Source organism: Theropithecus gelada, chromosome 6 (assembly GCF_003255815.1).
Source record: "Theropithecus gelada isolate Dixy chromosome 6, Tgel_1.0, whole genome shotgun sequence".
Classification (NCBI taxonomy): Eukaryota; Metazoa; Chordata; class Mammalia; order Primates; family Cercopithecidae; genus Theropithecus; species Theropithecus gelada.
In genome coordinates, this window is record NC_037673.1 from 10,161,874 (window position 1) to 10,181,389 (window position 19,516).

General features: G+C 39.7%; 1 protein-coding gene across 3 annotated transcripts in view; it reads left to right on the forward strand.

Moving 5' to 3' along the window:
* Window positions 1-17,209, forward strand: part of MARCH6 (membrane associated ring-CH-type finger 6) — an 80,238-nt gene extending 63,029 nt beyond the window's left edge. For all 3 annotated transcript variants that reach the window (XM_025387198.1, XM_025387199.1, XM_025387200.1), the window contains 4 exons: window positions 5,799-5,888; window positions 8,434-8,566; window positions 11,777-11,912; window positions 15,451-17,209. In XM_025387198.1, the coding sequence (XP_025242983.1) occupies window positions 5,799-5,888; window positions 8,434-8,566; window positions 11,777-11,912; window positions 15,451-15,541 (450 nt within the window). In that variant the 3' untranslated portion in view covers window positions 15,542-17,209. The remainder of the gene's footprint in view (window positions 1-5,798; window positions 5,889-8,433; window positions 8,567-11,776; window positions 11,913-15,450) is intronic.
* Window positions 17,210-19,516: the final 2,307 nt, after the last annotated feature.

The window sequence follows — 19,516 nt, forward strand, 5'->3', positions numbered from 1 at the left end:
CTTTGAGATAGGTTGAATTGTCTTATTCCTTTTGACTTGGAGGCTTTAATACTTTTGAATTATTGTAGCATGTTTTCCCACAAAATCACAGATTCATTAAAAAGAGTATCCTGGCTGAGTGCAGTGGCTTATGCCTGTAATCCCAGCACTTTGGGAGGCCAAGGCAGGTGGATCACCTGAGCTCAGGAGTTCAAAACTAGCCTGGACAACATGGTGAAATCCCATCTTTACCAAAAATACAAAAAATTAGCCAAGCGTGGTGGTGTGGGCATGTGGTCCCAGCTACTCGAGAGGCTGAGGTGGGAGGATCGCTTGAGCTTGGGAGGCCACGGTTGCGGTGAGCTGAGATCATGCTACTGCACTCCAGCCTGGGTGACAGAGTGAGACCCTGTCTCTTAAAAAAAAAGGCATCCTGAGGGAACCCATGTAAGTCACAGCAAAGATCTTAAAGCTCATGGAAAAAGAAATGGAACTTTTCTATTGTATTTAGAGCCTGAGGTTTTTAACATCATTGAATTAAGATCTCAAGTTCTTAGTAGGTATTGGGGGAAAAGAGCTAGGTATTGACTTCAGTCATTCAAAGGCTTTTTAGCTTTGTTTTTATCTCTTAGTGTATTGCAATGGATTTTTCAGAAAATGAAAATTATTTGGGCCATATTTCCCTTTCTCTGCTTTCCAGATGGAGAAGCTCCACAAACTTCATTTACCAAAAAATTTTTATTTAAGTGCTTTTAATGTGTACCTACACCCTGGATTGTATCACCCAGGTGAAAATGAGGCTAGTGCAGGAATTTTCCTAAGGAATTTACACTCTGATGGGAAAGCCAGACAGGTACACAGGTGTTGTGTGGTGTGATTAGGGAAAGCACAAGGAACTGTGGCATTGTGTAGGAGAGGCATTTAACCTGACTTTGGGAGTTTCAGGTATGGTTTTCTGTAAGAGATAGTATCTAAGCCAACCTGACTAGTAGAGAACAGAGAAGTGGGTAAGAAAGGAAGAAGTATATTCCAGGAGGGAGATGCTGGGCAGACCTGGTGTGAGACAAAGCATGCATATGTGGGGAACTGCCTCCTTTCTAGTCTGTCTCATAGACTAGAATAGACAAGAAATAAGTAATACAAAGAAGTACAGAATTGACTTGTGTTTTGATTTATGACTTTTTAACTTTTTGATCGTTGAAAGCGATACACATTCAGTAGAAACTGTACTTTGAGTACTCCTACAGCTATCCTGTTTTTCACTTTCAGTACAGTATTCAGTAAATTGCATGAGATATTCACTACATAATTATAAAATAGGCTTTGTTAGGCCTCAGTTTTACTACAAGGCAAAAAATAAAATAGGTTTTGTGTTAGAAGCTTTTGCCCAAATGTAGGCTAATGTAAATGTTCCAAGTGCATTATGATAGGCTGGGCTAAGATGATGTTCGGTAGGTTAGATGTATTAAATGCATTTTTGACTTAGGTGTTTTCAATTTAAGATGGGTTTGTCTGCACCTAACATCATTGTAAGTTGAGGAGGATCTAATTAAGCATATGTTATGCCTTTCTGTAAGAGCTGTATTCCAGAGTAGTCAAATAGTATCTGTAATTGAAGGAAAGAGCTACCTTTTTTTTTTTTTTTTTTTTTTTTTTTTTAAACAGAAAAATGCCAGCAAATAAAGGTAGATTAACACGATTAGAAAAATACTATTTTGCAATACCAAACAAGATAATTGATAATAGCAAGGATTGTTAGTGGATGTTGAATCCAACAGATGAAAGGTTGATCGGTCTTCAATTGCTATTGCTGTGTAACAAGTTATTCCACAACTTTGTGGCTTAAAACAACCATTTTAATTTTGTCCATAGAGTTTATGGGTCAGATATTAAGACAGAGCATATCAGTTTGTCTCTGCTCTGTGCTATCTATAGCCTTAACTGGGAAGATTCAATGGCCGGGAATGATTCGACAGTTATAGCTGGAATCATTTGGCTGGAAACACAACTAGTGGAGGGATCAGGTTGACAATACCCTAACCCAGTCAGTGATCACTGAACAATACGAGAGTTGATGCTTGTTGTTAGTTGCTACCCATCTGGGGCTGTTGACTGGAGCTCCTGTATGTGCCTGGGCTTCTTCATAGCTATGTAACCTCAAGGTATTTGGGCTTCTTATGTTGTAGTTCAGGGAAATGAGTGTCCCCACAAACAAGAAGCTGCATCATCTTTTATGACCCCCTGTCAGAAGGTCTACAACATCACTTTTCAGTAAATTTTACTGGGTGTAAGCAAGTAACAAATGTTGGCTAAGATTCAAGGGAAGAGGACATAGACCCCCTACCACATGATGGGAAAAGAATTTGCAGGTATGTTACATTGTAGTGTGAAAGTGGTTATTTGCATGGTGGCGAAGTGTCACCTTATGGATTACTTGATGGCTCAAAGGGAAACAACTAGTGGAGGGGTCAGGCTGACAATACCCTAACCCAGTCAATGATCAAGCACAGTGCTGCTGCAAGTGAGACAAACAGATACTATCTGCCTTTTAATGTTACGTGGCATGAGCCCTGAAAAAGGCCAAAGCATCCTGTGACATCAAGGAGCCATCTTGGCATTGTTAGCCAGACCTTGGTGTTCTCCTGTTGGACATAAACAATTTGACAGAACATCAACGTCATACACCATCACTCTATGATCAAGATAGAGGAAGACAAAAGCAAGGCCCTCTGCGGTCATGTCTGAACACAGACAGAACGTGAGCATTATTCAAACCACAGAAATGACCAAACATTCCCCTTTACTGGCTAACATGATTGGTTACTGCTTCATTACCAATTACAGTTTTAGCTTCTGCCACTTTTTCTAGATAAGATTTATTAAGATAACCATTCACAGATTACTCTGCTTTCTAATAGCATCTGATACCAAATTCCTGCTTCCTTAAATCCTCCCCCAAATTGCTAACACAAGCTGAAATCCTATAATAACCCCTTTCTAGCACTGTTACTGAGGGGCCCCAAGTTCTCCATGCTGTGTTACTCCCTTGCTGCAATGAGTAATACATGCAAGTTGTTGTAATTATGCTTGTATTTTTGGTGGTCTTTACGGTACTCAGCATTACCTGTGAAATCATCATCACCTTAGAGAATTCTTTGGTACTATCAAAGTTTAAAAATGCTTATATATTATGACTCAGCAATTTGGCTTTTCAGAATCTACTGCATGTATACAGGAGGCGTGAGCAAGGCTGTTTCTGCAAATACATCATTTTTTATAGCAAAAAATGAGAAATGATCCAGATGTCCACCAATAGAGAATGCCCAAATAAAATGTGGACTATCAGTGCAGCAATTGAAAAAATGAAGTGGAGATACTTGTTTTGACATCGATAGCTCCCAGACATGTTTCTGGGTTGGGGGAAAGCACAAGCTGTAGACAGATAATGTGCAGCGTGCTATCCTTAATGTTTTGCATTAAACCCTCAAGTTTTTGAAGGAACAGCTTGCTTTTTCTCCATTCATGACTTTAAGCTACTTGCCTTTCCTGCAGCAAGTGGCTGCAGCCCTGTGGGATAGTGGGCCACTTGGAATTCTAGCAGAGCAGCTAGTGTGGTGTGTCCTGTCTGACAGGAAAGGACTGCAAAGCAGTGGGTTTTTAGAGAACGTGAATCACAGTGATCTTGGACCTCCTCGGGTAAACATTAATCTCATTTGGGTGTCTGCTGGACTCCCAAAAGGCCAACAGAAAGCTGAATTGGTGGGTTGTTGCATCTTCCCTGCCTGTGAGAAAAAGCAGGGAGGCTTTCTTCATGTTCCTCAGGAGGAGATTGTTGGATGCTATCCCAAAGGTCTGAAGAGGTAAAAGATCCTTTTGAAGCCCTTTAGGATATTCTGAACCAGGCCCAAGCCTTCTTGAAGCTGCAAAGGAAATTGTAACAAGTGCTTTATATGCAGGAGGTTCAGCAGCCACAGAAAGGCAGTTAAGGCAGAGCAGTCAGAACGCATGCCAGTTTGAGAGAGAACTGCTGGCAGAGCCATGAGCTTCTAGAGAGAAGAGCAAACACACAGGACGCTGAGTGCAGTATGTTCACACGCACACACAAACAGCAGCTCTAAAGCAGAATGCAGTTGTTGTGGAGCTGTATGGCATAGATTTCAGACAAATCTAGTAGTGAAAAAAGATGCAGACAGTCACCACTGGGCTTGGCTTGGAGGCTTGGAAGATGAATGCAAAGCACTGAGCAAAATGGAAGAGGAAATTGAGAAAGAGAAGTGTTTTGGAGGAAATATCTAGGAGACTTAGTGTAGTGATAATGGGGGTTCCAGAAGGAGGAAATGTGAGGCAGCATTGATACAAAAATAGGAGAAAATTTAACTGAATTGTAGAAAGATCTGATTCTGTAGGTTGAAAGGGCTCATCAGATTTGGTAAGATTGAGATCCAAGATAAAAACACATATTTAGGTATATCTTGTTAGACACGGGGAAATCATATACAAGCTTCAAAAAAACTGTACTGTCATTGGACTTCTTTTCTATAGCACTGAAAACCGTAAGTTATCAGAGAATTTATAGATGACTGAGATAAAAGGGACAAAACCCAAGCTTCCTCTACCCAGACAAAAAATAATATAACTGTTCAGCTATCAGGATGAAGATTGATATTTGAGGGTATTCAAGAATTCAGTGTGTGTATCAGCCTCTCACCCCATTTGAAGAAGATCCTTAGAAGACTAACCAATCAAACCAGTAAAGAAATGGGAACATTGGCCTCAAGATGGTAGATAGTGAAGAGGAGAATTAACAATCTGAGCAAAGTCCATATAAAAAATGATACTACATATTTTCTATGGGATATAGATGTATAGGTGCAGCTGAATGCATGGGAAAAAATGTGGATGGTATGTACCAAAAGCTAATAGTAGTTATTGCTGGGGAGGGATCAGGATTTAAGGTAGTGGTCACAGAATACTCCAGTCTTCTCTGTAAAGATTTTGGTTTTATGTAAGAATCAGTCTAAATGTTACATGGGGTTTCTTTAAAAAAAAAAAAAATATATATATCTATCTATATATATATATATAGATATATAGATATATAGATATACACATATATATTTAAGTTAGATAGAGACCAGGTTGTAAAGGGTTTTGTGTGTCTTGCTAAGGACTTTAGGGTTGTTAAGCAGGGAAGTTACATTCATGATCTGATTTGCATTTAAAGAGATACTTGGTGGTGGTGGTGGTGGGGGCTGTGGGGAGGGAGGAGGTAGTCATCACTCTGACTGCCGGGTGGAGAGTTGAAGGGTAGGCAGGCCAAGAGTCCATTGCACCATGAGGAGTAACCTAGTAACAGTTCCCCGGTAGAACCACAAATGCTTCAAACTAGAAGCTATCCGTGAGCCTTTAGAATGGTTTCTTAGGCCAAACTTGGCTCCACAGTCTTAATTTGACATAAATAAGCTCAGTTGAAACCAATGAAATAGCCTGAAGATGGTTTGAAATAAAATCTTGGCATTTATTTTATTTACTTTTGAGATCTCCATTAGTGTCCAGACTTAGAATTTCTAACTCTTGGGAAAACAATATAGATTTTTAAAAGATAGAAGAATGATTTTTGGTGGAAACACTGAATTTGAGCTGTTGAAGAAAAAGAATTCTCTGGGTTTTCAGTACATGTTAGTCTTTTGTAAAACTGTTGCCAGTCCTGTAGAACTTCTATTTTGATGTGAAATAATGTAAGAAAATTATACAGCCTTTCTGCTGTGTTTATTGTTAAAAAACAACAGAAATCTGTTAAATGGTTTTTAATTCCCTAGGACTGGGCACTTGGAGTCCTGCATGCCAAAATCATTGCAGCTATAACATTGATGGGTCCTCAGTGGTGGCTGAAAACTGTAATTGAACAGGTAAGCAAGATCAGTTTTCAGAGAAAGACATTCTGGAATTGGTTGTGTTTATGTTTGGCGGCTATAACTCTTTTAGCTTTCTTACTTGCTGAGTTTTCTACATTTTGTTTGATGGGCATATATAATTTTTTTTTTTTTTTTTTTAAGACAGCAGTTTAGTTTTACCACTGTAGGGGAGGAAAAATAATTTTTTTCTCAACTTTTTTTTTTTTTTTTTAAGTTAAAATGGAACCCTTTAATAAAAGACTAAGAACAGAAAACCAAAAGTTTATTAAAGTACGTATTTCATATATACATGGAGATACCCAGGGAATGAGTAATTTCAAAGAGGTGGCTTTGAATTCCAGCTGATCTTCAACAAAGAATAATAAATTTTTAGAGAAGTGACAAGATGAAAATAACTTTGACTTTCTAGGGGTGGCTAGATGCTGCTCCTTAGTAAAGCTTGGCAGTGTAGATTCCTCTGGTGCCATCTAGAGGCCCAGAGAGGCCCAAAACTCTCTTCAGTGGGCAATCTTTGTCCTCCCTGGTGGAGGCAGTTAGGGTGGGCTACCTTTTGTCTTTATACGTTTATATTCTGCTTCTAGGCAATAGAGGGAGGACAGAAAGTTTTCCTACATCTACCTTTCTCAGTTGCATTCAGCTCAAAACAATCCCTATGCCAAAGAGACATATTTTTAGGGTGACATATTGTGGTCTTCTATATTCCCATGAATTTTCATCAACCACGTTTAAGACATCCTTTATCTGAAGGTTAACCAGTAGCTTACAGTATCTAGAACCCTGTTCGTAGTGGAGACAGAATGAAAATACGTGCTTTTTTTCTGGTGAAGTTTGATATGAATGTATCTGAGCCTATAGTAGATTTTGGAGTGGGGAAAAGGTTATTGCTCGAGGTGGTAAAGGCAGAGGAAAAAACAGATTACAAAAGGAGAGCTGTTTTGGCTTGATCTAGCTACATAGTGCCTAAGACTGTTATTGTGTTACAGAACTGCCAGATAATTTGATTGTTGTGGCAATACTTTGGAAAAGATAGACTGTGCTTTAGCACTCCGATAATAAGACTAGGAGTATGGTACTTCTTTTAAGGAAAATTTCTATCCAAAATGGCCAACATAACAGATTTTGCTACTTCTTTACGCTTTAGTTATCTAGCAGATGTACTTGTTGGGACCCTCTTATCCTTAGGCCAGTGCCACATAAATAAGACATGACAGTTCTGTAGCAGTAAAGTACACCTCTTTTTGATGTATGAGAAGTATAGACAGTAGTTAGCCAAGCATGCTCAAGAAAATCTGTTCAAGAAGTACCAATATTTCAAGATTTTGATTCTTAGGAGTGGGGGGTTGGGGAGCCAGCAGATTGCAGTGTGTTTGTGTGTGTGTCTAAAGTATGGGCTAATTCTGAAGTCCACCAGGAGTGTGATGGATTGGGGGCTTCTGGCTTCATATCCCTTCAGGATCAGGGTGCAGGCCAGTACACTCTAGAGTGGCCAGGTTAGACTCTGGCCCTTGAAAAAGGAGCGTGGAGATAAGGTTTATTCATACTGGAGGCTGTGGAACATCATTGATCCTCTAAATAATTTGTTCTGTTATTGTTTTTTCTTGCGTGCGTGTGTGTGTGTGTGTGTGTGTGTGTGTCTGTATAAATTTAAGTAAAATGGTTGGGAATGGTTGAGAAACACTGGGATGCTTTGCTTCATTGATTAAAATGCATTTGGGTTAACTAGGTGTCTTTGGGAATAGAAGCATGCCTTTAAAAGGTTAAGCATGTTTGCCATTCAAATTCTGAGGTGATGGGTTTGAGTTATGCTACATTCAGTCACAGCTAAGAGAGGTTTAAGTGCTGCTGAGGAGGCAAGAGGAGAAGAAAATAACAGCCTTCTGCCTTGTTTCTGTCTGCACTCCATCTAAATTTTCTGTTCCCAAGGTTTTCCCATTTCCATCCATTCTTTCCTCTGCAATACTCTTGTAGAGTTTTCTGGATAAGATGATGGAAATGTTCTAGCAATTCTTGGACTTCTTTTTTTTATATTCACTATATAATTCTTTCATACTAAATTTTTAAATACCCTTTGATTTGTTAAAATTTGATTTATGCAAGCTTTTCAGAAATGTTTCCTGCTTCAGTATTTTCTCATCATACTCAGATAAAATGAATGTAATATTGTATAATAACACAATATTACATATTACATGTGTCTTACATAAGGTGTATGAAGTTACTTCAGGTAGTGTGGTCTTGAATGAATACCACTGAATGTCATCTGGTATTGTATAGTGCAAGTAGAGTATAAATTATTCTAGATTAGTGTCTTATTTCATCACTTAGCAGAGCTAATTGCAGAGTGTTAGTGGGTAAATACATTTCCTCAGAAACTCGTGGGCACTGTGCTTGTGTTGGTATACCAGAATTTGCCTTGACTTAAAAGTAACCAGTTTGACTATTTTTGGGTTGGCAGATTCAGTTGTGTGGAGATTGCTCTATTAACTTGGAGGAATTTGTCTTGTATCTTTGTTCTAATTGTTTTTTTATAATGTTTCAGGTTTATGCAAATGGCATCCGGAACATTGACCTTCACTATATTGTTCGTAGACTGGCAGCTCCAGTGATCTCTGTGCTGTTGCTTTCCCTGTGTGTACCTTATGTCATAGCTTCTGGTGTTGTTCCTTTACTAGGTACGTAATGCTGGTTGTGGAACTTTGAAGGAGCACTTTTACTAACATTGGACATTCTTTTCACCCCTAGTAAAAAGGATGGCTCACTCCATATGCTTTATTTGTAAACATGAATCCAGCTAAAACAATGATTTCAAAATACTACTTTTCTTAGATTTGACTACTCTGGGTGAAATTAGAGGGTCATAAAGCTCTTTGATACAGTTTCTCTACCAGAAGATAAAATTTGAAATTTACGTGCTGTACAAAATAGGCAGGATCAGATTTCCTTCAGGTTGTCTGCTTCTGACTAGAAGTGCTGTGATCATGTAAAATTAAGTAACAGTGTTGTTATATTTAATTTTTAAAGAAATACTCTTTGGCATAAAAGGAGACCCAGAGAGGAGATGCTAATGTGCAGCATGTTTATACTTGGAAATACACTGTCTTATTGATTGTGTACTGAAGAATCCTCATAGCTCCTTAAACCCAGCATATTTTCAAAATTATAAGCAGAGACTTTTCCTTTCCAAATCTTTTTCTTCTCCAGAATTCCATCTCTCAGCAACAAACATTATCATCCAACAAATTGCATAAGTCAGAAACCTTGAAGGCTATCCATGTCACCTTATTCTGTCCTCCATGTCCCTCTGGTCTCCAAGTGTCCCATTCTTCCCTGAAGAATCTGGTCTCGTCTCTGGAGCCTTTGCTCCTGACTTCTGTTGAGTCATTCGTCTCCTACCCTAACTTTGGCACCTTCCTATCTGGTTTCCCAGCCTTAAACCTGCCACCACTAATTCCTTCTCCACATTGGGCACAATGACCTTTCAAAAGAATGAATCTCACTGTGCCTCTTTGGTGAACATTTTTCCATTGGTTCCTCTGTGGCCTTTAATACAGTCCAACCTTTTGGCATAGTTTACAAGGCTCCTCCTTTTGCTTTGATGTGGACTTCAGTTTGACCTCACTCCTTGCCTTACTCCATGTCATATACTCTGAGTTTTGATTAAACAACCATGGAATGGCCTCTTATCAAACACAGCATGTCCTCTTATCTCCATGGCTGTCTCCACATTATCATTTGTCTTATCCATCTGCCAGAAATGCCGCCCTCTTCCCTTTAACCATGAGAGAAGAGCTTAAAAAAACATACAACCAAACTTGCAGTGTAACATGTATACTTGTATGTTACCTTATTAGGTCAAGAAATAGAACTTTTCCAGCCCCTTGGATGCCCTTTGTGTGTGTGCCCTTCTTTACCTTTTGCCACTGGTTTGACTTCTTATAGTCTCATTGCTTCTTAGCCAGTAAAGATATTAGCCATGTGCAGTAGCTGCTTGGGAGGCTGAGGTGGGAGGTTGCTTGAGGCCAGGAATTCAAGACCAGCCTGAGCAACATGGCGAGACCCAACCTCTAAAAAAACAAATAAATAAATTACCTGGGAGTGGTGGCACGCGCCTGTAATCTCAGCTGCTCTGGTGGCTGAGGCAGGAGGATTGCTTGAACCCAGGAGTTCAGGGCTAACCTCAGGTTGTGACACTCCAATCTAGCCCAGGCAACAGGGCAAGACCCTGTCTCTTAAAAAAAAAAAAAATTGCTAAACACAGGTTTGTCTGTACAAAGAGAGGCTAAGCAATGTATCCCTCAATCTGCAGGGTGGCATGGGAAACAGGGAACAGTTAAGCTGAGGACCCACAGTGTGCAAACTGCATCGTTTCCTGGTTCCTTCCAAGTAGAAACGTCAAGGCTTTTATTTGGTTTGAATTGTGACTATGCCAAGTATCATAAATACCATATTAAAATGCAAATATATATTTCATGCAAAATATATTTCAAAGTCCATTGCTTATTAGTTTTTGTTTGTTTTGGTTTTTTTGAGAGAGTCTCGTTCTTTTGCCCAGGCTGGAGTACAGTGATGCAATCCCGGCTTGCTGCAACCTCCGCCTCCTGGGTTCAAGCAATTTTCCTGCCTCAGTCTCTTGAGTAGGTGGGACTACAGGCATGCACCACCATGCCCGGCTAATTTTTGTCTTTTGGTAGAGACAGGGTTTCACCATGTTGGCCAGGCTGGTCTTGAACTTCTGACCTCAGATGATCCACCCGCCTCGGCCTCCCAAAGTGCTGGGATTACAGGCGTGAGCCACCACGCCCAGCCCATTGCTTATTAGTTGAATATGTCATTAAAATTAAATTATTTTGACTCTTTAGAACAATCTATTTACTGGTTTTGTCTAGACTAGGAATGCCCTATTTTCTTTTTTATTCTAATTATCATATATTATTTTCTGCCCATTAATAGTATATAGACTTAAGAATTTGGATTTCCAAACCAGTCGTTCGTATTTTCATTTTTAAAAATTTTATTGTGAGCTTTTCTGGAAAGACTTTGGAAGGGAAAAAGAGTGGCAAATGAAAAATGTTAGTACCTGTTTTGCCCTGTTTAGACGCTTTATGTAATTCTTACACGTTAGTCTTATGCACAGCACACTATTGTGTTTGGAATAATCCACCTGAGGGTATTAATTTTCTGATTTCCTCGGAAATACTTGCTCTGATTTTAAAGCCCCCCCCGTCCCCTCTGCTAAGGAAGTATTAAAACTCATGAGTTAAATATAGAAAAATAAATACATGTGTGTTCTAAAAGTTTGAGGATATTTTTTATTATATAAGCACAGTTTTGGTTTTGCCTCTTTAAACTGTGGCGCAGTTGAAATGTATAAATGACACCACTGCTTGTGGAACATGAGAAGTCATCTCATCCAGTTCTCACTCTGTTGTCCAGGTTGGAGTGCAGTGGCATGATCGCAGCTCCTTGCAACCTCCACCACCCAGGTTCAAGCGATTCTTCCACCCCAGCCTCCTGAGTAGCTGGGACTACAGGTGCAACGCCACCACACCTGGCTAATTTTTGTGTTTTTTGGTAGAGACAGGGTTTTACCACATTGGCCAGGCTGGTCTGGAACTCCTGACCTCAAGCAATCCGCCCACCTTGGCTTCCGAAAGTGCTGGGATTACAGGCGTGAGCTACCATGTCTGGCCTCCTTGTTTTACAAATGAGAAAAGTGGGGGTCAGAAAGGGCTCATGACCCACACAGATTGTAGAAAGTTAACAGACCTGGGGCTTAGAAAGCTTGTCTGCCCCAGTCCATTCTTCCTAGGGGAAGGGCATGTTTATGTTTCATGTCACTGTTATTTCACATACACTTAAAGTTTTTCTTTTTTGTTTTCTAGGTGTTACTGCGGAAATGCAAAACCTAGTCCATCGGCGGATTTATCCATTTTTACTGATGGTGGTGGTATTGATGGCAATTTTGTCCTTCCAGGTCCGCCAGTTTAAGCGCCTTTATGAACATATTAAAAATGACAAGTAAGTCTGGTGTTCTTTTCACCTCTTGTTTAGGTGTTTTCACTTCTTAATTTATGTGTCTGATGTGACAGATCATAGGAGGGAAACATGCTCAGATTCTGGATATACTTGGAGGTGGGATTAGCAAGGTTTGCTGACAGATAGTGTGACATGTGAAGGAGAGTGGAATCAAGGACTCAGTTGGCCCAAACAACAGGGAATATGGAGTTGTCACTTACGGAGCTGGAAAAGACTGGGAGAAACTGTTTTGGAGAGGGAGGTTTTTTTTTGGTGGTGATGGTTTTTTTTCTGAGACCGAGTCTCGCTCTGTTGCCAGGCTGGAGTGCAGTGGTGCGATCTTGGCTCACTGCAACCTCTGCCTCCCAGGTTCAAGCGATTCTCCTGCCTCGGCCTCCCAAGGAGCTGGGATTACAGGTGTGCACCACCACGCTCAGCTAATTTTTGTATTTTTAGTAGAGACAGGGTTTCACCATGTTGACTAGGATTGTCTCGATCTCCTAACCTCGTAATGCACCTGCCTTGACCTCCCAAAGTGTTGGGATTACAGGCGTGAGCCACTGCACCCAGCCAAGAGATTTTTTAATGCCCATTCCAAATAGTTTTTCAGTCTGTTTTGAAATGTTTTGGTCTGACAGTATATTAAATAGTTTTAGATAAAAATAAGAAGCCTGCATTAGAAACCAGCAGTGCCCTGCATAAGCTCCTCTTGCTTATGCAGGGCCACTAGGTTACTCTCAGGTTGCACAGAGAGGCTTGAGGGTTACTGCAAAAATGTTGTGGGACTCTCTGTTTTGAGGAAACCATTGAAAACTCTGTCACTTGATCTCAGTGAGAGATTGAGGAAAGCCAAGGAAGATACCTCCTGGGATAATATTTGACCTTTCATGTCCTAATTGTAGGCTGAATCATCTACTTCACTGGGTTCTAGCAGAGAAAGTGAGTTTGTTGTTTATCCATCTCAGTCGGCCAAGAGAGTCCCAGTTTATACCTGCTGCCTTTGTGTCATTATTAACACTACCCCCTTTTAGTTGTGCTTGTCCCCCCTTGCACAACAAATTATACAGTTACCTTATTTGTTCTGAGGAGTAAGATTTTTGAGAATGAAATTTATAGCGTTCAAGACTTCTCCAAAGCATTTACTGACAGTAAAAAATACAAGTATACTTAGCCAGTCAGAGTACAAAGGACTGTCAACTGAAAGAAGAGGAAGGGGTATTTTCAATGATGAAAATCAACTTTTTAGCACTTAACTTTTTGGCAGAGGAGTAAATACTGCAAACAGAATGACAAGCAAGACATGCCCTGAAGGAACTTCCTGCCTGCTTCTTTCTGTATGCTGGGCGCCTACCTTTCTGCACTCTGCCCTTCTCAGCCTTTGCCAGGGGTCTATTCCCATTGACCTTTTATTTCTTATGCTTTATCTTCTTCTGCTTTTTCCTGTAGCCCAGTGTCCTCTTTCCTCTTTTCCCATCTATTCCTTCATGCAGAAAACTGTAGACTTAAGTGAGGGCATGTCTTGTCAGCTGTTGTATATGTACTCTTTAGCACAGTGTTTGGTCTGTAGGAGGTGCTATGAGTGAGTGTGTATGTGAGAGTGTGTGTGTGTGTGTGTGTGTGTGGTGGGCTTGAGTATGAGGGAGTGAGTGGTGGTGGAAGAGAGGGAGTTGGGTTCAGAGTCTCCTTTCTCTGCCACTGAGTTACTCTTTGGACTTGTTCAATTTAACTTGGTATCTGTATGCTTTTTATTTACTTACTTTGTCATTGCTATAATGCTGCCCATATTCTTAGTGCATCTTGCTATTTGGTCATCACTGTGTGCCGGGTAGTGCTATGTATATTTTAGTAGATATTGCTCAACCTTCACTGTTTAAAATATTTACAAAATCCTCAAAGTTTTAAAAAACACTGGTTGTTTGGGAAACAGTGGGATAAGGAAGGGCTAACTTCAAGAAAAGAAGGTAAGACAAAAGAAAAGGAATAAAACAGTGACATTATGGATAAAGATGCAGTAAGATTAGCATACTTTTTAAAAAGTGACATATTAAGCTACTGGACATAAACTACCCAAATATTTCCTTAGGCTTGTGCGCATTTACAGAAAAGTAATAGATGAAAGTCAAGGTGGAGAAGGTATTGGTGAAAAGTAAGAGTTCCAACAGTGAGCTCTTATTAAAACATGCTAAGCCTTTGTCACCAGGCTTCATACACTTTCCCTTTCTTAAAACAATGCTGCAGCATGGGACTGTTGGTCTCATTTCCTCCATAAACGGAGGAAAGGGATGAAGGAAAGCTCCCTGGCAGCCTGTCATGTGCAGGCTTCACTCTCCCTCAGCCTCCTTAACTCAACTCTGTGGGCTTTTACTGGATCTGCATCTCTGCCTCCAAATGGGTGCCCTTCACACTTGTGCCCAGCCATCTACAGCTTGTTGCCATCCAGCTTTGTCGCTGCTGTCCTCTTGGGGTCAGCCTGCAAGCCATCTGCTCACGTTAAGTGAGGCAGGCCTTCAGTGAGCCGTCAGTGCAGCTGTCGCCCTTCCCTGGCATTAGAGGTGTCTGTCTCCTTGAGTAGGATCTCTAGCCCTGTCGCTCCAACCACAGTGACATCCGCCTTGTTTCTGCAGCCCTATTGGCCTTTGCCATTGCCTTCTCCTTTCGTCACATACTTAAGTTAGGAACATTTGCCATTCTGTTGTTGAACCATGTTCTCCCACTTCCTGTCACTTACACTCACTCACTGCCATGCTGTCTTCCCTTTGACTTCACTGAAATCTCTCCTTTGATTTCTCCTTTCTTCTCTATAACTAGAGCTTCTAGTTTTACTTTTGTCCTTTCCTACCTTTTTTTTTTTTTTTGAGATGTAGTCACACTCTGTCACCCAGACTGGAGTGCAGTGGCACAATCTCAGTTCACTGCAACCTCTACCTCCCGGGTTTAAGCAGTTCTCCTGCCTCAGCCTCTCTAGTAGCTGGGACTACAGGCATGTGCCACCATACCCAGCTAATTTTGTATTTTTAGTAGAGATGGGGTTTCACCATGGTGGTCAGGCTGGTCTCAAACTCCTGACCTCAGGTGATCCACCCACCTCTGCCTCCCGACGTGCTGGGATTACAGGTGTGAGCCACCGCGCCCAGCCCCTTCCTAGCTTTACTGATGGTCATGTTTTTAGTCTGTCTCCTTAGATTTGTGCACTAAGTTGTTTTATAAAATCTGAACGTTAACAGATAAATCCACTGCATAAGTTTACTGTATCCCTCCTGACCTCCACGTGTCTGAGTGTCTGAGACCCCCTAAACCACTGACTGAAGCATGTCCTCCACTGCACAGCATTGGAGGCCTTCCAGCCTTTGCTGCTTCTGCAGCTCTCTACAAACCCGTACCTAGCTAGATGTGCTGGCCTTTACAGATGTTCACTCCGGACTCCCTTTGACTAGCCCAACCATTGACGGGTTTTAAGTAGGAGTTAGATTTAAAAAGACATATGAATGTTTTACTCTGTAAGTTCATACAAGAGAGTAACCACCTTGTTTTTGCAACCTAGGTATCTTGTGGGTCAACGACTTGTGAACTACGAACGGAAATCTGGCAAACAAGGCTCATCTCCAGCACCTCCACAGTCATCCCAAGAATAAAGTAGTTGTCTCAACAACTTGACCTTCCCCTTTACATGTCCTTTTTTGTGGACTTCTCTCTTTGGAGATTTTTCCCAGTGATCTCTCAGCGTTGTTTTTAAGTTAAATGTATTTGACTTGTGTTCTCAGCATTCAGAGAGCAGCGGTGTAAGGTTCTGCTGTTCTTCCCTGGATCTTCTGACTTTACTGCTGTCTGAGATTTGTATATGTGTAAATACAAGTTCCTTGATACCCTAAAACCTTGGATTAAACAGAATGTGCATTGTACATCTTTAAACAAAATGTATATTAATTTATTAAATCTAGTTGTCACTTTATTTTGGACCTGCTGTGATCTCGACAGGAAACATGCCACAGAGCAGTAGTGCACAGGCAAGACTTTTCAGTGATGCCTTGTGGAGCGCAGTTCATGATGTCCTAGCAGCTCTCACTAAGGGAACTGTACATTCTTTCTTGGCTATTCAGACCTTACCAAGAACGTTAAAGGAAACAAGTAGAAATCAGCAGTGGAGTGTCTGTGGTAAGAAAACATGAACTTTATGCTTCACTGTTAGTTGTTTGTGGAAGTTATTTTGTATAACACCAAAGCTGTTGTACATTTTCTACTGCCTGATTTTTTTCATGTGTCTGTGTTTGTAATATTGTATAGTATCTTGTGCTAGGTGAGGAAATTATTTTTAATTTTGATAATTTAATATTCCTAATGTGATCAGCATTGGGAGTTGGGTTTCAGTGCTTGTTAGGGGCATGTCTATACTTAGAAAAGAGAAAAAAAGTCCAAATGAAGATTTTCATTAGTCCACCCCCCACCCCCTGCCCCACATCCTTTCTTTTCTGTAGCAGTGGCCAGAAGTCATGCAAGGTCATAAATCTTTCAGAATGACATCACCAGCTGTACTGCATCTTACTGGATTTAGGACTTCTGAGATGCTTGTGAAGTGTAGATGTGGTTGTGGTCTTAGATTGACAGCATTAGAGAAGACTGGTTAGAACATCTGGTCTCGCTGGTTAGCGCCTCATTGGCTGAGGACTAGGTGTGCATTTCTCCTAGCTTTTCGTCAGGAAATCCCAAAGTTTCCAAAGCTTTTTGTTTACAGAATAAAACTTCAAATAAAACCAATTCATTATTTTTCCAGAAGGAAGCTTGGCTGAGCTGGCCTTTTAACATAGGAATGTATTTCATTGGAAACATTCTGAAAAATCTCAGAGAACTGAACCCTTACAAACTTTGTTTTCCCTCATAACCAAAGCTTCAAATTAGAAGTTTAGAAAAATAGAATGGTTGGGTACATGATCTAAGTGTTTAATGTTAAAGGTATATTGTAAGGGTAGTGTTTGTTTTTGAATGATACTTTAGGAGGTCTCATAGAAAGTGTATAGCATAGGTCTTCAGGAACTATAAAAGAATTTTCATATAGTATTAAAATCCAGAGACCAAAATCTGAGAATTTTTTAACATATGCAAGTCAGCCAAACATAAGCTACTAAAATAAAGAGCAATGTGTTCTGGCTGTTTTATACTTCAACAATTTTTTCCCTAAGTGGTAAGCAGTTACTTTAAAACACATTTTTAAAAACATCAGTATCAGGAGCTGCGGTGGCTCTGGCCGGTTGTCCTAGCACACAGGGAGGCGAGGCTGTGCGTTCAAGGCCAACCTAGGCAAAATTTGGAAAATAAAAAAATCAGTATTAGAAATAATGCTTGACATAGGATTCAGTGTTACACTGTTTGGCACTTTGGAGTAGCCTGTTCTCTCATTTGAAATAAGGTCTTTGTTAGCCCTACCTTTACTCAGAAATGTAGTCCTACTATAAGAAATTAGGAGGATTTTAAAATATAATACTGCGTGTCATGGTGTATTTCTAAATTGTTCTCTTTGGGAGAAAAATATTATTATTGAATTGAGCATATAACTTGATATATTTGTAGTTTTTTTTTTTAACTTTTTTTTTTTTTTTTTGCCCCCAAGAGGTAGTCTTACTCTGTTGCCCAGGCTGGAGTGCAAGTGGCACGATCCTGGCTCACTGCAAACTCTGCCTCCCAGGTTCAAGTGATTCTCCTGCCTCAGCCTTCCAAGTAGCTGGTACTACAGGTGCACGCCACCACACCTGGCTGATTTTAGTTATTTTAGTAGAGATGGGGTTTCACCATGTTGGCCAGGCTGGTCTTGGAACTCCTGACTGCAAGTGATCTGCCCTTCTTGGGCTCCCAAAGTGCTGGGATTACAGGTGTGAGCCACCACGCCTGGCCAACTTGATTATATTAATTTTGGGTTTTGTTTTGTTTTGTTTTTTAGTTTTTCGAAGGATTTGTGGATCTTGGTATAAAGTCATTGGAACATATCTGTTTTAACCGAAAGAGATCCTAGGCAGATACCTCAAAAGGTTAAAAATTCTTAATCCTACAGAATTTTAAATGATTCTTATCAAATGTTTTGTAAACAAACAATGTGAATGGCCAAAACATTGCCCTCCATTTCACTGGCAGGTAATTTATATTGTCTTAGTTAAGAATTCTCCCCTAGTTTTTCTATTGTACTTTATCCTGTTGTTTTCAATGAGATAAGTATTGTCATAGAAAAAGCATTTTCCGGCATAATATTTGCTTGGGTAGCATTCAGGTTTTATTATTAATATTAACCAAGAGCCTTTTACATATTTAAAACCCATAGTTCAGAAAATGCTAGTATTGCTGCCCTTCACATACATTTTTAAAAGAATTATACTATAATTTTGCTTCATTTTATATTGGGTTAAAACAGCCTTCAAGAAAGTTAACTAGGAAAGAAGACCTTTTCGTTTTATTTTTACTGTTTACATATAGAAGACAAATCAGCATTTGGGGTTAGTTTTACATGACCAGTTATCAAATGGTCATAGTATGAAGTGTGCAGTTGTTCGTTATTAGTAAATTATGTTTGATTTTTAAACTATTTAGTACTAATAGTTGAGATGAAAACTGAAGAAAAATGCCAATGTGATGTTTGTGTATAGCTAGCCTTAAAAAACTTCCCATGTTTTTAGGTGATTTTTCCCCCCTCTTAGTTCTCTGGAGAAACAATGAAGATGGGCCATTTCAATTCCAGATGTAAACAAAAAGTAATTTTTATTTCAACATTTAATGTAACTGTTATTGTGGATTCTTGTTTTGTGTATTTTCTTTCCCTTATTCAAGTAATAGAGAATAACTTTCCTTCAAATGATTTGATCCAAGATACGTCATTTCTGTATTGGCAAAATGCCACTATTAAAAGTGTAATTCTTGAATTTAGGTTGAATTGATGACTTTTTAAAACAAAACAGTAACACTGGACATTTCTACATTGTATTGCATTTGCAAATGTACGTGAACGCACGTACATGTGCAGGAGAATGTAGTGCCATAAGAACACTGGCACTTTTTAAAACTTTCCAAGTTAGCTACTTATTTTCATTTTCAGGGTTGAGTACTCTAAGCTCTCTACTTACTGTGAGAAGTTTTCTACATTGCAAAATTAAAAGATTACATTTAAAATACTCCTTTAGGATATTATTCAGCCATCAAAAAAAAAAAAAAAACCAACTAAAATGTGTTACCGCTAAAGTATTATTAAAAGCCTCATTTGTGGAGATTCGCTGACTTCCTTGGTTAAGCTGTCTTGTATTTACTTAATTTGTCCCCTCAACCAGGTGTTTTCTTTTCAGCCTGTTACTGCCCTGTACCATTTTAAAAAATAGCCATCATGAGTAAGGGCTTCTTTAAAATAATCCCTGACAATATCTTTGGCATTAATAAGACATAAAGATAAGACAGTATATGTATGTTTTCATTCCTGTTTTGTACGAGTGCCTCATTTTGTAGTCATGAAAGTAACATAGTACCTTAAATAAAAATGTAATGACTAAGGTCTAGGAATAACTATTGTAGAAGCTAAATAGAACACTTAGTTGGGGGTGTCAGTTTTCTATTAAAGCAAACACCTTAGGTACCCAGCC